Source organism: Anomaloglossus baeobatrachus, chromosome 9, assembly GCF_048569485.1.
Source record: "Anomaloglossus baeobatrachus isolate aAnoBae1 chromosome 9, aAnoBae1.hap1, whole genome shotgun sequence".
NCBI classification, from domain to species: Eukaryota; Metazoa; Chordata; class Amphibia; order Anura; family Aromobatidae; genus Anomaloglossus; species Anomaloglossus baeobatrachus.
The window spans coordinates 198,071,080-198,091,093 of NC_134361.1; the positions used below are offsets into that span (position 1 = coordinate 198,071,080).

The 20,014-nt window shown below is 50.0% G+C and overlaps 1 protein-coding gene across 2 annotated transcripts in view; it reads right to left on the reverse strand.

Moving 5' to 3' along the window:
* Positions 1-20,014, reverse strand: part of EMD (emerin) — an 88,107-nt gene that overhangs the window by 14,182 nt on the left and 53,911 nt on the right. For both annotated transcript variants that reach the window (XM_075324196.1, XM_075324197.1), the window contains exon 5: positions 9,203-9,270. In XM_075324196.1, coding sequence (XP_075180311.1) covers positions 9,203-9,270 — 68 coding nt within the window. The remainder of the gene's footprint in view (positions 1-9,202; positions 9,271-20,014) is intronic.

Genomic DNA, 20,014 nt, shown 5'->3' on the forward strand with positions numbered 1-20,014 from the left:
TTGGGGAGGCCGAGAGTCATGAAGAGGCCGCCTTGGTGGCGGTGCCTCCGGCGGTCTTTTTAGGCCGTGACTTAGACCGCCATGCAGAAGGGTTCCTCTGGCCCTTCTCCGACCTGTTTGACGTGGAGGAATGTGACTTGGCCGAAGGCCGAAAGGACTGAAACCTCGATTGAAACTTTCGCTGTTGAGGTTTGTTTTGTTTAGACTGGGGTAAGGACGAGTCCTTTCCCTTGGATTGTTTAATAATTTCGTCCAATTGCTCGCCAAACAAACGGTCGCCAGAAAATGGCAAACCGGTTAAGAATTTCTTGGAGGCAGAGTCTGCCTTCCATTCACGTAGCCACATGGCTCTGCGGACTGCCACCGAATTGGCGGATGCTACCGCTGAACGGCTCACCGAGTCCAGGACGGCGTTCATGGCGTAGGACGAAAAAGCCGACGCCTGAGAAGTCAGAGACACAACCTGCGGAGTAGCGGTGCGTGTGACCGCAGTAATCTCAGACAGACAAGCTGAGATAGCTTGGAGCGCCCACACTGCCGCGAATGCCGGAGCAAAAGATGCTCCTATGGCTTCATAGATGGATTTCATCATGAGCTCTATCTGCCTGTCAGTGGCATCCTTGAGCGATGAGCCATCTGCCACTGAAACCACAGATCTGGCCGCCAGCCTAGAGACTGGAGGATCCACTTTTGGACACTGAGCCCAACCCTTCACTACTTCCGGGGGGAAGGGATAGCGTGTGTCATTAAGGCGCTTAGTAAAGCGCTTGTCCGGGTATGCTCTGTGCTTCTGGACAGCATCCCTGAAATTAGAGTGATCGAAAAAGGCACTCCGTGTACGTTTGGGAAACCGAAACTGGTGTTTCTCCTGCTGTGAAGCCGCCTCCTCTACAGTTGGAGTTGGAGGAGAAATTTCTAGCACCTGGTTGATGGACGCTATAAGGTCATTTACTATGGCGTCCCCTTCAGGTGTATCTAGATTGAGAGCACCGTCAGGGTCTGAGCCCTGAGCTGCGCCTTCCTCTTCATCCTCTAGAGAGTCCTCATGCTGAGACCCTGAGCAGCGTGATGAAGTGGAGGAAGGTCCCCAGCGAGCCCGCTTCACCGGTCTGGGACTGCGGTCCGAGTCGGAGTCCTCACCGTGGGACCTATGTGTCACCTCAGGAGCAGATTGCTGCGCCAACTGATGGGGACCTGGGGACGAAGAACGCACAGTGCCCTGCATCTGTGTTGTTGGTCTGGACTGCAAGGCTTCTAGTATCTTAGCAGACCATTTGTCCATAGACTGAGCCATGGACTGTGAAAGCGACTCAGACAGTTTGTCAGCCAAAACTGCAAACTCTGTCCCTGTCACCTGGACAGTGGGAACCGGTGTCTCTACCTGAGCCGGGGGTCCCACCAGTGCCTGAGGCTCCGGCTGAGTGAGTGTCACAGGGGCCGAGCATTGCACACAATGAGGGTAGGTGGAACCTGCAGGTAGCATAGCCGCACATGAGGTACAGGTTGCAAAATAAGCCTGTGCCTTGGTACCCTTGCTCTTTGCGGACGACATGTTGTTGTCCTCCAAGAGATAAGTAAGGGCTCACCGTGATCACTGAGGGATATATATAGCCTCAAGTTAACAGTACAGCCGAACCAGCAAATGTATACACAAAAGATATATATATATACAGTTCGGCACTCTGGGGGGTCCAGCACCGGCAGACCGGTGTGGCTTACCAACCGCTCTGTGTGGCCACCAGATTCCCTGCCCCGGGTCTCCCTCAGCTGCAGCCAGAAGTTCTCCACCGCAGAATGTGCTGAAAAAATGGCTGAAGGTGTTCTCAGAGGAGGAGGGAGGCGTGGGCGTAGTCACAAAAGTGCGGGAATCTGGTGCCCCAGCGTGAGTAGTGAGGGGGGCGGAGGACAGCTCAGTGTACTCCAGCCCTCACTGTCGGCGTCATACCGACCATCCCGCCCTTTTCCCTGACTGGCAGGCCTGGGGGCGGGAGAATACTATACTAGGCCGCAAAAGCCGGGGACTAAAGTTAAAACCGCGGCCAGCCGGCAGTGCACGGTCGGCGCGGTAGTCCCGGACCCATACCCACGCCGCAGTCGCTGCAGCGTCTGGGCCCAAGGTGCTTTATGCGCCGTCCCAACGGGGACACAGAGTACCTGTGGATGCAGGGCCATGTCCCTGACGATACTCAGTCTCCTGTCCGGCAGATTCCCCCAGGGGCTGCGGAGGGAGACCGGTCCCAGTGTCTGGATGACCGGATAGGATCCCACTTCCCCAGAGCCCCTAAGGGATGGGGAAGGAAAGCGGCATGTGGCTCCAGCCTGTGTACCCGCAATGGGTACCTCAACCTTAACAACACCGCCGACCTGAGTGGGGTGAGAAGGGAGCATGCCGGGGGCCCCATAGGGGCACTCTTTTCTTCCATCCGATAAAGTCAGCAGCTGCTGCTGACTAAAACGTGGAGCTTGCGTGAATGTGTGCCTCCTTCAACACAAAGCAAAAAACTGAGGGGCCCGTGATGCACGGGAAGGTGTATAGCAGAGGGGAGGGGTTACACTTTTTAAAGTGTAATTACTTTGTGTGGCCTCCAGAGGCAGAAGCTATACACCCAATTGTCTGGGTCTCCCAATGGAGCGACAAAGAAAAGAGAATTTTGTTACTTACCGTAAATTCTTTTTCTTATAGTTCCGTATTGGGAGACCCAGACATTGGGTGTTTAGCTTCTGCCTCCAGAGGACACACAAAGTACTACACTTAAAAGTGTAGCTCCTCCCTCTGAGCTTATACACCCCCTGGTGAGCCAGTCCTAGCCAGTTTAGTGCAAAAGCTGAAGGAGAATAGCCACCCACAAGTAGAACAGAGCAAGAACCGGAACAACCGGAGACTCTGTCCACAACAACAGCCGGTGATAACACGCGGAACAAGAAACTGCCAACAGGCAACAGGGAGGGTGCTGGGTCTCCCAATACGGAACTATAAGAAAAAGAATTTACGGTAAGTAACACAATTCTCTTTTTCTTTATCGTTCCTTTGGGAGACCCAGACCATGGGACGTCTCAAAGCTGTCCCTGGGTGGGAATAAACAGAAAAACTAAGAAGTAGGCGGAGCCTAACTTCACAAGTGGGCGACAGCCGCCTGAAGGATGCGTCTGCCCAAGCTCGCATCTGCTGAAGCATGAGCATGCACTTGGTAGTGCTTTGAAAAGGTATGCAGGCTAGTCCAAGTGGCAGCCTGACAGACTTGTTGAGCCGTAGCCTGGTGCCTAAAAGCCCAAGAGGCACCGACAGCTCTGGTCGAGTGTGCTTTGATCCCCGGCGGGGGAGGCACCTGAGTACTCTGGTAGGCATCGGAAATGGTCGATCTAATCCAACGGGCCAAGGTCGGCTTAGAAGCAGAGAGACCCTTGCGCCGACCTGTGGTTAGCACAAAAAGAGAGGTGCACCGCCTAAGCGCAGCGGTGCGAGCCACATAAATCCGGAGAGCACGCACCAGATCTAGAGTATGCAGCGCTTTCTCAAAGCGATGAACAGGGGCCGGACAGAAGGAAGGCAAGGAAATATCCTGGTTAAGGTGGAAGGGAGAGATCACCTTAGGAAGAAAGTCCGGGGTCGGACGGAGAACTACCTTGTCTTGGTGAAAAACCAAAAAAGGTGACTCCGAGGAGAGCGCAGCCAAATCAGAGACTCTCCTGAGTGAAGTTATGGCAACTAGAAAGGCCACCTTTTGAGAAAGACGATACAAAAAAAACTCCCTAAGGGGCTCGAAAGGGGGTTTCTGCAATACCGTGAGGACCAAGTTAAGGTCCCAGGGATCCAAGGGCTGCCGAATGATGTGAGACGCACCTTGCATGAAGGTGCGGACCTGAGCCAGCCGGGCGAGACGCCGCTGGAACAGCACTGATAGAGCTGAGACTTGTCCCTTGAGAGAGTTGAGGGACAGTCCTAGCTGCAGACCGGACTGTAAAAAAGACAGAAGGGTCGGCAAGGAGAATGGTCGGAAGAGCGACACCAGGACAGGAAAATTTTCCAAGTTCTGTGATAGATCTTGACGGAGGAAGACTTACGGGCCCGAGTCATAGTGGAGATGACTTCAGGAGGAATACCAGAAGCCGTCAAAATCCAGGACTCAAGAGCCACGCCGTCAATTTGAGTGCCGCAGAATTCGGGCGGAAAAACGGACCTTGCGAGAGCAGGTCTGGACGGTCCGGAAGATGCCACGGCATCTCCACAGACAGTTGGAGCAGGTCCGGATACCAAGCTCGCCTGGGCCAGTCCGGTGCAATGAGGATGACTCGACGGCCCTCCATTCTAATCTTGCACAGGACTCTGGGCAAGAGAGCTAGAGGGGGAAACACGTAGGACAGACGAAACTGGGACCAGTCTTGAACCAGAGCGTTCGCGGCGAAGGCCTGAGGATCGTGGGAGCGAGCCACGTAAACCGGAACCTTCTTGTTGTGACGGGATGCCATTAGGTCCACGTCCGGAGTGCCCCACTTGCGGCAGATTGACTGAAACACTGCCGGGTGCAGGGACCACTCGCCACCGTCCACGGATTGACGGCTGAGATAATCTGCCTCCCAGTTTTCTACGCCAGGGATGTGGACTGCGGATATGGTGGACTTGGAGTCCTCCGCCAATTGAAGAATGCGTTGGACCTCCAACATTGCCAGGCGGCTGCGTGTCCCGCCTTGGTGATTGATGTAGGCAACCGCTGTCGCGTTGTCTGACTGGACTCGAATGTGCCTGCCCGCCAACAGGTGGTGAAAGGCTAGGAGAGCTAGAAGCACAACTCTGGTTTCCAGCACATTGATTGAAAGGGCTGACTCGGACGGAGTCCAAGTGCCCTGTGCTCTGTGGTGGAGATGTACCGCTCCCCAGCCGGAAAGGCTGGCATCCGTGGTGAGAATCACCCAGGACGGAGTCAGGAAGGAGTGCCCTTGGGACAGGGAGAGTGGTCAAAGCCACCACTGAAGAGAGCTCCTGGTCCGTGGCGACAGAGCCACATGAGGAAGCTGCCTTAGTGGCAGAACCTCCTGCGGTCTTCTGCGGACGCGCTTTTGGGCGCCAGGTGGATTTCTGATCCTTGGCTGAGTTAGCGGACGAGGCGGAAGGCTTAGAGGATGACCAGTTGGAGGAACAAAAGGAACGAAACCTCGATTGATTCCTACCCTGGGCGGGTTTCCTGGTCTTGGTTTGTGGCATGGAAGTACTCTTCCCGCCAGTAGCTTCTTTAATGATTTCATCCAGCTGTTCACCAAACAGCCGTGAACCAGCAAAAGGGAGCCCAGCAAGAAACTTCTTGGAAGAAGCATCTGCCTTCCACTCTCGAAGCCACAAAATCCTGCGGATAACAAGAGAATTAGCTGAAGCCACCGCAGTGCGGTGAGCAGCCTCTAGCATGGCAGACATGGCATAAGATGAAAAGGCTGAAGCCTGAGCAGTTAAGGTAACCATCTCAGGCATAGATTCCTTGGTGAGGGAATGCATCTCCTCTAGAGAAGCAGAGATGGCTTTGAGAGCCCACACTGCTGCAAAAGACGGGGAAAACGCGGCCCCCGCAGCTTCATACACAGATTTGGCCAGAAGGTCAATCTGACGGTCAGTGGAATCCTTAAGTGAGGTGCCGTCAGCCACCGACACAACAGTCCGGGCTGATAGCCTAGACACCGGAGGGTCTACCTTTGGGGAGTGAGACCACTCCTTGACCACCTCAGGTGGAAATGGAAACCGGTCATCAGAACCACGCTTTGGAAAGCGTTTGTCAGGGCAGGCCCTGGGTTTGGTCACAGCGGTCTGAAAACTGGAGTGGTTAAAGAACACACTCTTCACTCTCTTAGGCGAGGTAAACTGATGTTTTTCTGCCAAAGAGAGTTGCTCCTCTGACACTGGCGGATTGAGATCCAGCACAGAATTAATAGAAGCAATCAAATCACTAAGATCTGAGTCACCCTCAGAGAAATCGATGGGATACATAGCCTCCGAGCCCCCAGTGAGGGCATCCTCCTCATCTTGAGAGTCAGCTCTTGAGACAGAGCCGTGGGATGGGGAGGGGGAGGAAACCCTGCGCCTTCTCTTAGAAGGACGGGGTCTGGGATCAGATGATGAATCCTCCGTGAGCTCTGATGGACAGAGGTCAGAGGATAGGAGTCCTCTGTCAAGAGTATTAGAGGCACCCTGTGAGGGGGGCTGATGCATATTCATCAGAGTCCTGGACAAAAGTCCCATGGACTCAGCAAATGACTGGGATATGGACCTAGAAAAGGACTCTACCCAGGCCGGGGGTTCAATCACAGGTGCAGCAGCAGCCTGAGAGACCACTGGGGGTGAGACTCCAGGCTGTGGCACCGCCAAGTTAGAGCAACCATCACAGTGTGGATAAATGCTCAGCTCAGGCAGCAGGAGCTTACATGCAGTGCATGCAGAATAAAGCTTTGGAGCCTTGCTCCTTGTGTGAGACATGCTGCTGGTATACAGAGGTCCACAACCGGAGACCGGCTGTGGCTTACCAGACCGCTGAGCGTGGTGTTGTGTGCCCTCCAGATCCCGAAGCCCGGTCCCCCAGTCGCAGCACCTCAGCAGAGATGCAGAATGCAGGATGTCCCAGAGCAGAGTGAACTCTGCCTGAGAAATGACTAGGGGGCGTTCCTATAAAAGAGCGGGAACTGGAGGGCTATAGAGACCTGCAGGAAAGGAGGGACGCCCCAGCAGTGGGGAGTGTCCATCCCCTGTGCAGAACGGCCGCCGGGAGGAGCCGAACCTGTCCCTCTGCATGAGTGACATGCGAGGGCAGGAAAATGAAACTAGGCCTCCGGCGAAGCCGGGGCCTAAATTTAAGCGGCGAGGCCGACAAGCAGGCACCATCGGCGCGGTTCTCAGGCAAAAGCTAGAGAATCCGCCGGAAAAGTTAAAACAATCACATACAGCATACTCTCCCCTTACAATAAAGAACCGGGACCCCCAACATAAACGTCTCAGGTACTTAGCTGCTGAGACGCAGGGCCATGTCCCTGGGGATGAGTGCTCCGGTCCAACAGAATCCTCAAGGGGCTGTGGATGGAGACCGGACTCCTGCCAGGCATGGAGACCGTGCTGGCTCCCACTTCAAGCCAGAGCCCAGAAGGGATGGTGAAGGAGCGCGGCATGTAAGGCTGCAGCCTTGTAAATCAACCTTAACAACACCGCCGACACAGTGGGGTGAGAAGGGACATGCCGGGAGTCCAGACATGGACCCGCTTTTCTTCAAACTCTTTCCAAAAGTCAAACAAATCAGATGAGAATGCATGTGTGGATGTATGCCTCCTGACACAAAGCAATAAACTGGCTGGGACTGGCTCACCAGGGGGTGTATAAGCTCAGAGGGAGGAGCTACACTTTTAAGTGTAGTACTTTGTGTGTCCTCCGGAGGCAGAAGCTAAACACCCATGGTATGGGTCTCCCAAAGGAACGATAAAGAAAGTCAAATCATTGATCAATTCACACAAAACTCCAAAAATGGGCCAGACAAAAGTATTGGCACCCTTAGCCTAATACTTGGTTGCACAACCTTTAGCCAAAATAACTGCGAACAACCGCTTCCGGTAACCATCAATGAGTTTCTTACAATGCTCTGCTGGAATTTTAGACCATTCTTCTTTGGCAAACTGCTCCAGGTCCCTGATATTTGAAGGGTGCCTTCTCCAAACTGCCATTGTGAGATCTCTCCACAGGTGTTCTATGGGGTTCAGGTCTGGACTCATTGCTGGCCACTTTAGTAGTCTCCAGTGCTTTCTCTCAAACCACTTTCTAGTGCTTTTTGAAGTGTTTTTTGGGTCATTGTCCTGCTGGAAGACCCATGACCTCTGAGGGAGACCCAGTTTCTCACACTGGGCCCTACATTATGCTGCAAAACTTTGTTGGTAGTCTTCAGATGTCATAATGCCATGCACACGGTCAAGCAGTCCAGTGCCAGAGGCAGCAAAGCAACCCCAAAACATCAGGGAACCTCCGCCATGTTTGACTGTAGGGACCGTATTCTTTTCTTTGAATGCCTCTTTTTTTTTTCCTGTAAACTCTATGTTGTTGGCTTTTCCCAAAAAGCTCTACTTTTGACTCATCTGACCAGAGAACATTCTTCCAAAACATTTTAGGCTTTCTCAGGTAAGTTTTGGCAAACTCCAGCCTGGCTTTTTTATGTCTCGGGGTAAGAAGTGGGGTCTTCCTGGGTATCCTACCATACAGTCCCTTTTCATTCAGACGCCGGCAGATAGTACGGGTTGACGCTGTTGTACCCTCGGACTGCAGGGCAGCTTGAACTTGTTTGGATGTTAGTCGAGGTTCTTTATCCACCATCCGCACAATCTTGCATTGAAATCTCTCATCAATTTTTCTTTTCCTTCCACATCTAGGGAAGTTAGCCACAGTGCCATGGGCTTTAAACTTCTTGATGACACTGCACACCGCAGACACAGGAACTTTCAGGTCTTTGGAGATGGACTTGTAGCCTAGAGATTGCTCATGCTTCCTCACAATTTGGATTCTCAAGTCCTCAGACAGTTCTTTGGTCTTCTTTCTTTTCTCCATGCTCAATGTGGTAAACACAAGGACACAGGACAGAGGTTGAGTCAACTTTAACCCATGTCAACTGGCTGCAAATGTGATGTAGTTATTGCCAACACCTGTTAGGTGCCACAGGCAAGTTACAGGGGCTGTTAATTACACAAATTACAGAAACATCACATGATTTTTCAAACAGTGCCAATACTTTTGTCCACCCCCTTTTTATGTTTGGTGTGGAATTATATCCAATTTGGCTTTATGACAAATTTTTTTTATTTTTTTTTCATTGAAGACAAATTAAATGAAGATAATAATACCAAAGAATTTGTGATGGCAATCATTTTCAGGAAGAAACTGAGTATTCTCTGACAGAATCGCAGGGGTGCCAATACTTTTGGCCAGCACTGTATCTGTGTCTGTTACCACCACATTAGACGCCGGGTTGAGGCTCCGTGCACGTGATGAGAAGTCCCAGTACTTCCAGTGATGTGCACTATGAAGCCGGATGCATTATTTTGGCTGGTTCAGTCAGGATATAATATACACGAACTGTATAGTTATTCTTTGGGCTCTTTATGGTTCTTTCAGCTTTAAAACAAGTGCTCTAAATAAGAAAAGATGGCAGAAAAATATAGTGAAAGGTTTTCATATCAACCACTCCAGACTTACCCTCTGGTGAGCTTGTGGATAGTGATAGGTTTTGGTGTATTCCTCTTCTTCATATGTGTGATTATCACCTTTATTAGGATAAATATAAGAAGAAGGGAATTTTGTTACTTACCGTAAATTCCTTTTCTTCTAGCTCTTATTGGGAGACCCAGACGATTGGGGTATAGCTACTGCCCTCCGGAGGCCACACAAAGCACTACACTAAAAAGTGCAAGGCCCCTCCCCTTCTGGCTATACCCCCCCGTGGTATCACGGGTTCTCCAGTTTTAGTGCCAAAGCAAGAAGGAGGAAGCCAATAACTGGTTTAAACAAATTAACTCCGAATAACGTCGGAGAACTGAAAAACCGTTCAACATGAACAACATGTGTACCCGCAAACAACCAAGAAATCCCGAAGGACAACAGGGCGGGTGCTGGGTCTCCCAATAAGAGCTAGAAGAAAAGGAATTTACGGTAAGTAACAAAATTCCCTTCTTCTTCAGCGCTCTATTGGGAGACCCAGACGATTGGGACGTCCAAAAGCTGTCCCTGGGTGGGTAAAGAGATACCTCATGTTAGAGCTGCAAAGACAGCCCTCCCCTACGGGGAGGCAACTGCCGCCTGCAGGACTCTTCTACCTAGGCTGGCGTCCGCCGAAGCATAGGTATGCACCTGATAATGTTTGGTGAAAGTGTGCAGACTCGACCAGGTAGCTGCCTGGCACACCTGTTGAGCCGAAGCCTGGTGTCGTAGCGCCCAGGACGCACCCACGGCTCTGGTTGAATGGGCTTTCAGCCCTGAAAGAACCGGAAGCCCTGCAGAACGGTAGGCTTCCAGAATTGGTTCTTTGATCCATCGAGCCAGGGTGGCTTTAGAAGCCTGCAACCTCTTGCGCGTACCAGCGACAAGGGCATCGGAACGGCGTATGGGCGCCGTGCGGGAAATGTAGATTCTGAGTGCTCTCACCAGATCTAGCAAACGTAAACATTCTCATACCGGTGAATCGGATGAGTGCAAAAGGACGGTAAGGAGATATCCTGATTAAGATGAAACGAGGATACGACCTTAGGGAGAAACTCCGGAATGATGCGCAGCACTACCTTGTCCTGGTGAAACACCAGAAAGGGAGCCTTGGATGACAGAGCTGCCAGCTCAGACACTCGCCGAAGCGATGTGATCGCAACGAGAAACGCCACCTTCTGTGACAGGCGAGAAAAGGAAACTTCCTTCAGAGGCTCGAAAGGCGGCTTCTGGAGAGCAACTAGAACCCTGTTCAGATCCCATGGATCTAACGGCCGCTTGTACGGGGGTACGATATGACAAACCCCCTGCGGGAACGTGCGCACCTTAGAAATACGTGCTAGACGCTTCTGAAGAAACACGGATAGTGCTGAGACTTGCCCTTTGAGGGAGTCTAGCGACAAGCCCTTTTCTAACTCCTATTGTAGGAAGGAAAGAAAAGTAGGCAATGCAAATGGCCAGGGAGACACTCCCTGAGTAGAGCACCAGATTAAGAAAATCTTCCACGTTCTGTGGTAGATCTTAGCAGACGTGGGCTTCCTAGCCTGTCTCATGGTGGCAACGACCCCTTGGGATAATCCTGAAGACGCTAGGATCCAGGACACAAAGGCCACACAGTCAGGTTCAGGGCCGCAGAATTCCGATGGAGAAAACGGCCCTTGAGACAGTAAGTCTGGTCGGTCTGGTAGTGACCCCGGTCGGCCGACCGTGAGATGCCACAGATCCGGGTACCACGATCTCCTCGGCCAGTCTGGTGCGACGAGTATGACGCGGCTGCAATCGGATCTGATTTTTGCGCAGTACTCTGGGCAAGAGTGCCAGAGGTGGAAACACATATGTGAGCCGGAACTGCGACCAATCTTGCACTAAGGCGTCTGCCGCCAGAGCTCTGTGATCGCGCGATCGTGCCATAAATGCCGGGACCTTGTTGGTGTGCCGAGACGCCATTAGGTCGACGTCCGGCACCCCCCAGCGGCAACAGATTTCCTGAAACACGTCCGGGTGAAGGGACCATTCCCCCGCGTCCATGCCCTGGCGACTGAGGAAGTCTGCTTCCCAGTTTTCTACGCCCGGGATGTGAACTGCGGATATGGTGGATGCTGTGTCCTCCACCCACATGAGGATTCGCCGGACTTCCTGGAAGGCTGCTGACTGCGTGTCCCTCCTTGGTGGTTGATGTATGCCACCGCTGTGGAGATGTCCGACTGGATTCGGATCTGCTCTCTTTCTAGCCACTTCTGGAAAGCTAATAGGGTAAGATACCCTGCCCCGATTTCCAGAACATCGATCTGAAGGGTGGACTCCTGCTGAGTCCACGTCCCCTGAGCCATGTGGCGGAGACAAACTGCTCCCCACCCTGACAGACTCGTATCTGTCGTGACCACTGCCCAGGATGGGGGCTATGACAATGAGGTGGGAATAAGCCACTATTGCAGAGAGTCCTCGGCCGTCAGGGAAAGGGAGACTTCCCGTCCAGGGAGGTTGACTGCCCATCCCATTGGCGGAGAATGTCCCATTGCCGTTGGCGCAGATGAAACTGCGCAAAGAGAACTGCCTCGATGGCTGCCACCATCTTCCTTAGGAAGTGCATGAGGCGCCTTAAGGGGTGCGACTGGCCTTGAAGGAGAGACTGCACCTCTGTCTGCAGTGAACGCTGCTGGTTCAGCGGAAGCTTCACTATGGCTGATAGAGTATGAAACTCCATGCCGAGATACGTTAGTGATTGAGTCGGAGACAGATTTGACCTTGCCAAATTGATGATCCACCCGAAAGTCTGGAGAGTCTCCAGCATAACATTCAGGCTGCGTTGGCATGCCTCGAGGGAGGGTGCTTTGACGAGTAGATCGTCCAAGTACGGGATCACCGGGTGTCCCTGAGAGTGCAAGACTGCTACCACTGCTGCCATGACCTTGGTGAACACCCGTGGGGCTGTCGCCAGACTGAATGGCAGAGCTACGAACTGAAGATGTTCGTCTCCTATCACAAAACGTAGAAAACGTTGGTGCTCCGTAGCAATTGGCACGTGGAGATAGGCATCTTTGATGTCTGTTGAGGCAAGGAAGTCTCCTCGAGACATTGAGGCAATGACGGATCGGAGGGATCCCATCCGGAACCGCCTGGCGTTCGCATGCTCGTTGAGCAGTTTCAGGACCAGAACAGGACGGAAGGAACCGTCCATTTTTGGAGCCACAAAGAGATTGGAGTACAAACCCTCGCCCTCGTTCCTGAGGGGGGACAGGGATCACCACTCCTTCTGCTCTTAGAGCGTCCACCGCCTGCAGCAGGGCATCTGCTCGGTGGAGAGGTGGGGCCGTTCTGAAGAATGGAGTCGGAGGACGAGAACAGAACACTGTCCTGTGCACGTGAGCACAATGTCCGTCACCCACCGGTCTGTGACCTGTGGCAGCTAAATGTCGCCAAAGGCGGGGGAGTCTGCCATCAACCGCGGATGCGGAGAGAGAGAGCTGAGAGTCCTGAGGAGACCGCCTTGGTAGCGGTTCCTCCGACTGCCTTCCTTGGGCGAGATTGAGCCCGGCCGGAATCTGAGCCCGTCTGAGGTTTTGTAGCCCTTTTGCACGAGGACAATTGGGACCTGCCGGAGCTTGGGAAGGACCGAAACCTCGACTGTACTTTTAGGACAGTATTAACAGGGTAAGTCGCAGTGCAGACATTGCGGGGTTACGGACGCCTCTGCGGTACAGATGTCCCTGCTCAAGGTCAGCTGCGCAAGAACAGCTGAAAAGGTTAGGTTGCCAATACGGCTGTGGATGCCGGAGCAACCGACACGCCGATAGCCTCCTAGACAGATTTCAACCAGAGTCCATCTGACTGTGAATGGCATCTTTAAGTGAAGCCCCATCTCCAGTGCAACTATGGCTCTATATGCAAGCCTGGAGATTGGAGAATCCACCTTTGGACCCTGGGTCCAGCGCTGACCACGTCAGGGGAAAAGGGATAACGTGTATCCTAAAAACGTTTGGAGAAGACGCTTATCTGGTAAGCGTGGTGTTCCTGGACTGCTTCTCTGAAGTCAGCGTGGCCAGAAAAAAAAACTCAATATCTGCGTGAGATACTGAAAAGGAACTTCTCCTGTTCGTCTCCTATCTCCACTGGGGGAGCTGAGGGAGAAAGATCCAACCTTCCATTGATGGACGGTATAGGATCATTCCGTATGGCGTTACCACCCGGTGTATCCGGATTGAGAGCGATGTCAGTATCAAAGCCCTGAAGAGCTGCCTTTTGGTCAAGTAGATTGCCCATGGCTGCAAGTCTCTATATTATGACTACTCCGTCCCTGTCCATGGACAGGGTTGACAGGAGGTTTCTTTGGCCACAACTAGTAGAGCCCCGGCAGACGAAGTGCTAGAGACCCCGGCAGACGACGTGCTACAGGGGAGCATGCACACAATGGGACGGTGTCATGAACAGCATCCCATGTAGTAAAAACAGCACTGAAATCTGTGTTGCTTTTTTGCCGCTGCCGACTAGCTATCTAGAAGTATATAGCCAAGATTGGTGACCGTACATTGCAATGTATAGCATACAGGCATAAAGTACAAAAGACCACTGCAGCACAAGCAATACAAGCAGCATAGAAGCCTGTGCCCTTGCACCCCTGCTCTTCTGCTGCTGTATACTAGTCATCTAGGGGAATATAGCCCAGAAGAGTGACCCTACAGTGCAATGTATAGCATACAAGCACAAGTACAAATGAACACTGCAGCACATGCAATACAAGCAGCATAGAAGCCTGTGCCCTGGCACCCCAGCTCTTCTGCTGCTGTAGACTAGTCATCTCGGGGAATATGGCCCAGAAGAGTGACCATACAGTGCTATGTATAGCATACAAGCACAAGTACAAATGCACACTGCAGCCCATGCAATACAAGCAGCATAGAAAAAAACCTGTGCCCCAGCACCCTTGGTTTTCTGCTGCTGTAGTCTAGCCATTCCAGGAGAATATAGCTAAGACTAGCGACTGTACAGTGCAATGTATAGCATATAAGCATAAACACAAATGAACACCTCAGTCGTGCAATACAAGCAGCCTAGAAAGCCTGTGCCTTAGCACACCTGCTTTCCTGCTGCTGATGTGTCGCTCCCCAAGCGGGCATATAGCGACCTATGCAGTAAAAAACAACACATGTACACACTGCAGTTATATCGTGGTCAGCACTATGTGTGCCTCTTACCGCCCGCCTATAAGCGGGTGTATGATCGCCACCGTCCTGCCTTGGTGCCGAAAGTCCGAGCTCGGACTGCAGTAATGGCTGCCGGCTTCTTCCCCAGCTCATGTGAGGAGGGGCGGGTCGTGGGCGTGCCCCCAAGGCAGAGCGGGAATCCGGCGTCCGACAGTGTGCAGTGAGAGGGCTGGAGCATGTAAAAAGGCTCCAGCCCTCGGCGCTGCTGATTGCTCAGCGTCTGTCCCCTTCCCTGAGTGACAGGGAGGGGGCGGGAACGAAGCGGCACTAGGCCGCAGAAGCCGGGGACTGGATTTATAAGCGCCGCCGCCGTAAAAGCGCGGTCGGCGCCCAGTCCCCGGCGAACTACAAGTCCCAGCCGCGCCGCCGCTCCCGGAGCGTCCGGCGCGGTAGTTCCCAAAACACAGTCACTCAGCAAAGCTGCAGTGACTGTAACCCTTTACTGTCCCCGGCGCACTAGCACACCCAGCAAGTCTGGAGTGTGCTGTGCCTGTGTGTACGGGGACACAGAGTACCTGTAATGGTGCAGGGCCATGTCCCTGAACGGTACTCCAGCTCCGTATCCAGCAGGTTCAAATGGGTCTGTGGATGGAGCCCGGCGTCAGAGCTTTGAGGCCGGCAGGATCCCACTTCCTCAGAGCCCCTCAGGGGGATGTGGAAGGAAAGCAGCATGTGGGCTCCAGCCTCCGTACCAGCAATAGGTACCTCAACCTTACAACACCATCCACGGGTGAGAAGGGAGCATGCTGGGGGCCCTATATGGGCCCTCTTTTCTTCCATCCGAAATAGTCAGCAGCTACTGCTGACTAAAATCTGTGGAGCTATGCATGGATGTCTGACCTCCTTCGCACAAAGCTTGAAAACTGGAGAACCCGTGATACCACGGGGGGGTATAGCCAGAAGGGGAGGGGCCTTGCACTTTTTAGTGTAGTGCTTTGTGTGGCCTCCGGAGGGCAGTAGCTATACCCCAATCGTCTGGGTCTCCCAATAGAGCGCTGAAGAAAGAATTGTATTAAAATAATGCACATTTATATCCAATATTATAAAAAAACCCTGAATATATTTACAGTGAAGAGATATATTCTGCTACAACTGTTATCTGTATTTGTCTGGAAGTAAAGAGCACCTCCAATTCTACCAACTCTACAGGAAAAATGATTACAGAGCATGATTCTACAGAATAATAGCATTTCTAAACCCCTTTCATTACCAATATGTGTGGTCTCTGAGGTTTCGAGCTGCAAAACTGTACAATTAAATTACATCTTCCTATACCAATGGAGAATGAGGCCTAGGAGACAGCAGAGACAGCACCGACTGCGCCCGCCCGGCGGTGCTATAATCCTCTAAATTATAATCACTTAATTTCATTTTGGCACTTTAATTTTATCTCTACAGAGTTTATCACATGGGTTAATTAATTTTATAGTGTCATAGTTTGGACTTTAATGAAAAAAGGAGATTTTTGGTACTCACTGTAAAATTTATTTCTCAAAGTAGTCTTAACCCCTTCACGACCTTGGACGGATCTATCCGTCAAGAATCGTGTCCCGTTAAGCCCCGCCCCCTGCCGCGGGCAGGTGGCAGCGGTCGGCACACATATCAGCTGTTTTCAACAGCTGACATGTGTGCCTGCATGTTGCGAGTGGAATCGCTTCCACTCGCAACATTTAACCCCTTAAATCTCGCTGCCAAAGTCTGGCAACGAGATCTATATGCGCGCGGCCATGTTTTTTTACTTACCGCCGCCCCCACCGGAAGTCATGTGAGTGATCACGTGACGTTCGGTGGTTGCCATCGTAGCACAGGGTCATGTGATGACGCCTGCAGCTACGAAGTTTCACTTTCGTTTTTCCTCGGCACGGAGCAGAGGGAAACCGGAAGTGACTGAATCTGCTGTTTACAGCTGTATAGCTATGATCAGCAGATAGATAACAGCGATCGGATTGGTGATCGCTATAGCCCCCTAGGGGGACTAGTAAAATAAAAAAAAAAAGTAAAAAAAAGTTTTAAAAGATAAAAAAAAACAAAAAAACCCCTAAAAGTTCAAATCACCCCCCTTTCACCCCATTGAAAATTAAAGGGTTAAAAAATAAATAAATAAATATACACATATTTGGTATCGCCGCGTTCAGAAATGCCCCATCTATCAAAATATAAAATCAATTAATCTGATTGGTAAACGGCGTAGTGGCAAAAAAATTCCAAACACCAAAATTACGTTTTTTGGTCGCCGCATGTTTTACGCAAAATGCAATAATACTGAGCTATCTTTATATGGCAAATGTCAGTTGTACCATGTTTGAAATTGTTAATAAAACGAAGTTAAAAAAAAAAAAAAAAAGGTAGCATCTGCGCAAAAATGGTACCATTAAAAATGTTAGCTCGAGATGCAAAAATAAGCCGTCACTGAGCCATAGATCCCGAAAAATGAGAACGCTACGTGTTTTGGAAAATGGCACAAAACGTACGCCACTTTTATTGGACAAAATTGTGAATTTTTTTTAAACCCTTAGAGATACAAGTAAACCTACACGTTTGGTGTCTACAAACTCGCACCGACCTGAGGCAACACATAGATACATCAGTTTTACCATATAGTGAACACGGTGAATAAAACATCCCAAAAACTATTGTGCGATCACACTTTTTTTGCAGTTTTTCCACACTTGGAATTTTTTTGCTGTTTTCCAGTACAATATATGGTAAAACCTATGGTTTCATTTAAAAGTACAACTCGTCCCGCAAAAAACAAGCCCTCATATGGCAAGATTGACGGAATAATAAAAAAGTTACGGCTCTCTGAAGAAAAGGAGCAAAAACGCAAAAGCGCAAAAACGGAAAGTGCCCGGGGGCTGAAGGGGTTAATTGGGGGACATAGGAACCAGGAGAGCTTTGTCTAATAAAAATTCCTTTTCACTGTCAATTAGGCCAATAGAAAAAGATTATACGGCGAGTACCTAAAAATCGTCTGTTGACAATCGCTGTGTGCCCCAATGAAGGCTATGTGAAACAGATTTTACAGCGAGTATCAAAAATCTGCTTTTCACGGTCGCTTCATTGGGGGGGGGGGGACACAGGAATCATGGGAGCTGTGTCCCCCAACGAAGGCTGTTAGAAATACATTACATGGCAAGTAACAAAAATCTCCTTTTCAAGGTCGTCTCATTGGGGGATATAAGAACTATGGGAGCTGTGTCCCCCAATGAAGCAACCAAGAAATACAGTATATTTATTCTATTTCCTTATTTTTGTGTTGGGACAAGGAGTGGTTCAAAGTTTTAGATATATAAGAAAAACAATTAAATAAAATTGAAATTTAATAGTGGTTAAAAAAATAAATTGTATATTATATCACATATATATATATATATATATATATATATATATATATATATATATATATAATATATATATAGATACACATACATACACACACACACACACACACACACACACGCACACATTATTAAATTTCAAATGTATTTTATTTTTTAGTTCCTGAGGGGAATTAGTACATACAATCAGTTGGTTGTAAGTTTATATACTGCAAAACCTTAGAATTGTAAAATCTAAATATATAAAGCTGAGTGTATATGTGTCCGCTAAAGAGTATGTGTGTCCGCTAAAGGAATCCGCACCGTCGCATTTACAATCACTAAATTTTGCACAGACGCCTCATGTGACTCAGGGAACGTCGTAGACTATGTTTTGACAGGAAAATGTAACCCCGCGCTGTACAGTTACTCTGCAAAAAACATGCCTCCATTAAAGTGAATGGAGCCTGGAACTACAGTTTATTAATAGGAGCTGTGATTGGTTGCTATTGCAACAAAGGACAGTGTTAGTATAAGACGCTTATGTGTGAGGTAATATGATGTCAGTGGGGAGACGGATAGAGAGAGACAGAAAGAGACAGACAGACGGGGAAAGAGACAAAGACAGACCGGGAAAGAAACAAAGACAGACCGGGAAAGAGACAAAGACAGACCGGGAAAGAGACAAAGACAGACCGGGAAAGAGACAAAGACAGACCGGGAAAAAGACAAAGACAGACCGGGAAAGAGACAAAGACAGACCGGGAAAGAAACAAAGACAGACCGGGAAAGAGACAAAGACAGACCGGGAAAGAAACAAAGACAGACCGGGAAAGAGACAAAGACAGACCGGGAAAGAGACAAAGACAGACCGGGAAAAAGACAAAGACAGACCGGGAAAGAGACAAAGACAGACCGGGAAATAGACAAAGACAGACCGGGAAAGAAACAAAGACAGACCGGGAAAGAGACAAAGACAGACCGGGAAAGAGACAAAGACAGACCGGGAAAGAGACAAAGACAGACCGGGAAAGAGACAAAGACAGACCGGGAAAAAGACAAAGACAGACCGGGAAAGAGACAAAGACAGACCGGGAAATAGACAAAGACAGACCGGGAAAGAAACAGACAGACACAGAGATGGAGACAGATAGACACAGACAGACAAGGAGAGAGACAGTTACTATACCGGGCAACCCCCGGGTACTACAGCTAGTATACTATAAATAGTAATCTTTCTAGAATCCCAGCCTGTACCCGAGTAGTGAAGGAAGATGTCCGTCAGAAGGTGTCACTTGTTTGCGCTGTCTTAATGCCACTGTCATTTATGTGGTCTAACAACAGCGATTGGTGCTAACTTGGCCTTGTGTAATGAAATACAGCATTCCCCTACACTAGTGATCCCCAAGGTGAAAGAATGACGCTCATGTGACTTACAATAGCCTCAAGAGATGTAGCTTTTCTTGTTTGTTAGGTAAACATTTAAAGAAATCGAGACCCTTTCTTGACTCTTCAAGTTTTAATGCTCTTGTAGTCATGGGAATTATAAAAAAAAAAGAAATTGGAGATCCATATCATCTCTTGCTGTGAAGTTATTGTCCACCCTTATCGGCTATTTCAGACTATGTAGAGGAAGCTCATAATGTTCTTCTGTGAAATTACTGATGGAAATTGCAGAAAAATGTCTGCTTCCATGATCACTATTTCATCTCGTATATCCTTAATTCTCAAAAATTCCAACACTCGCTAATTCCATACGATTACATGATATGAGCACACTCTTTTATAAGCTGTAGATGAAAAGATGTAATAGCATTTTCAGGCATCCAGATGTTCAGTAAACTGCCTATGGGCTATGTCACATATCCATAAAGCAATCAGAATACGTAAATAGTGGATACTGCACGCCCTCATAATCTCCCGCATCGACTACTGCAACATCCTCCTGTGTGGTCTCCCTGCTAACACACTCGCCCCTCTCCAGTCCATCCTTAATTCTGCTGCCCGAATGATCCACCTCTCTCCTCAATACCACCCCGCTTCTCCTCTCTGCAAGTCCCTCCATTGGCTCCCAATCTTTTATCGTATCCAATTCAAACTACTAACCCTGACCTACAAAGCTATCCATAATCTGTCTCCTCCATATATCTCTGAACTAATCTCTCGCTACACTCCAAAACGTAACCTCCGGTCCTCCCAAGATCTCCTTCTCTCCTCCTCTCTCATTCGCTCCTCATGCAACCGACTCCAAGACTTCTCTCGAGCATCCCCAGTCTCCTGGAACTCGCTGCCTC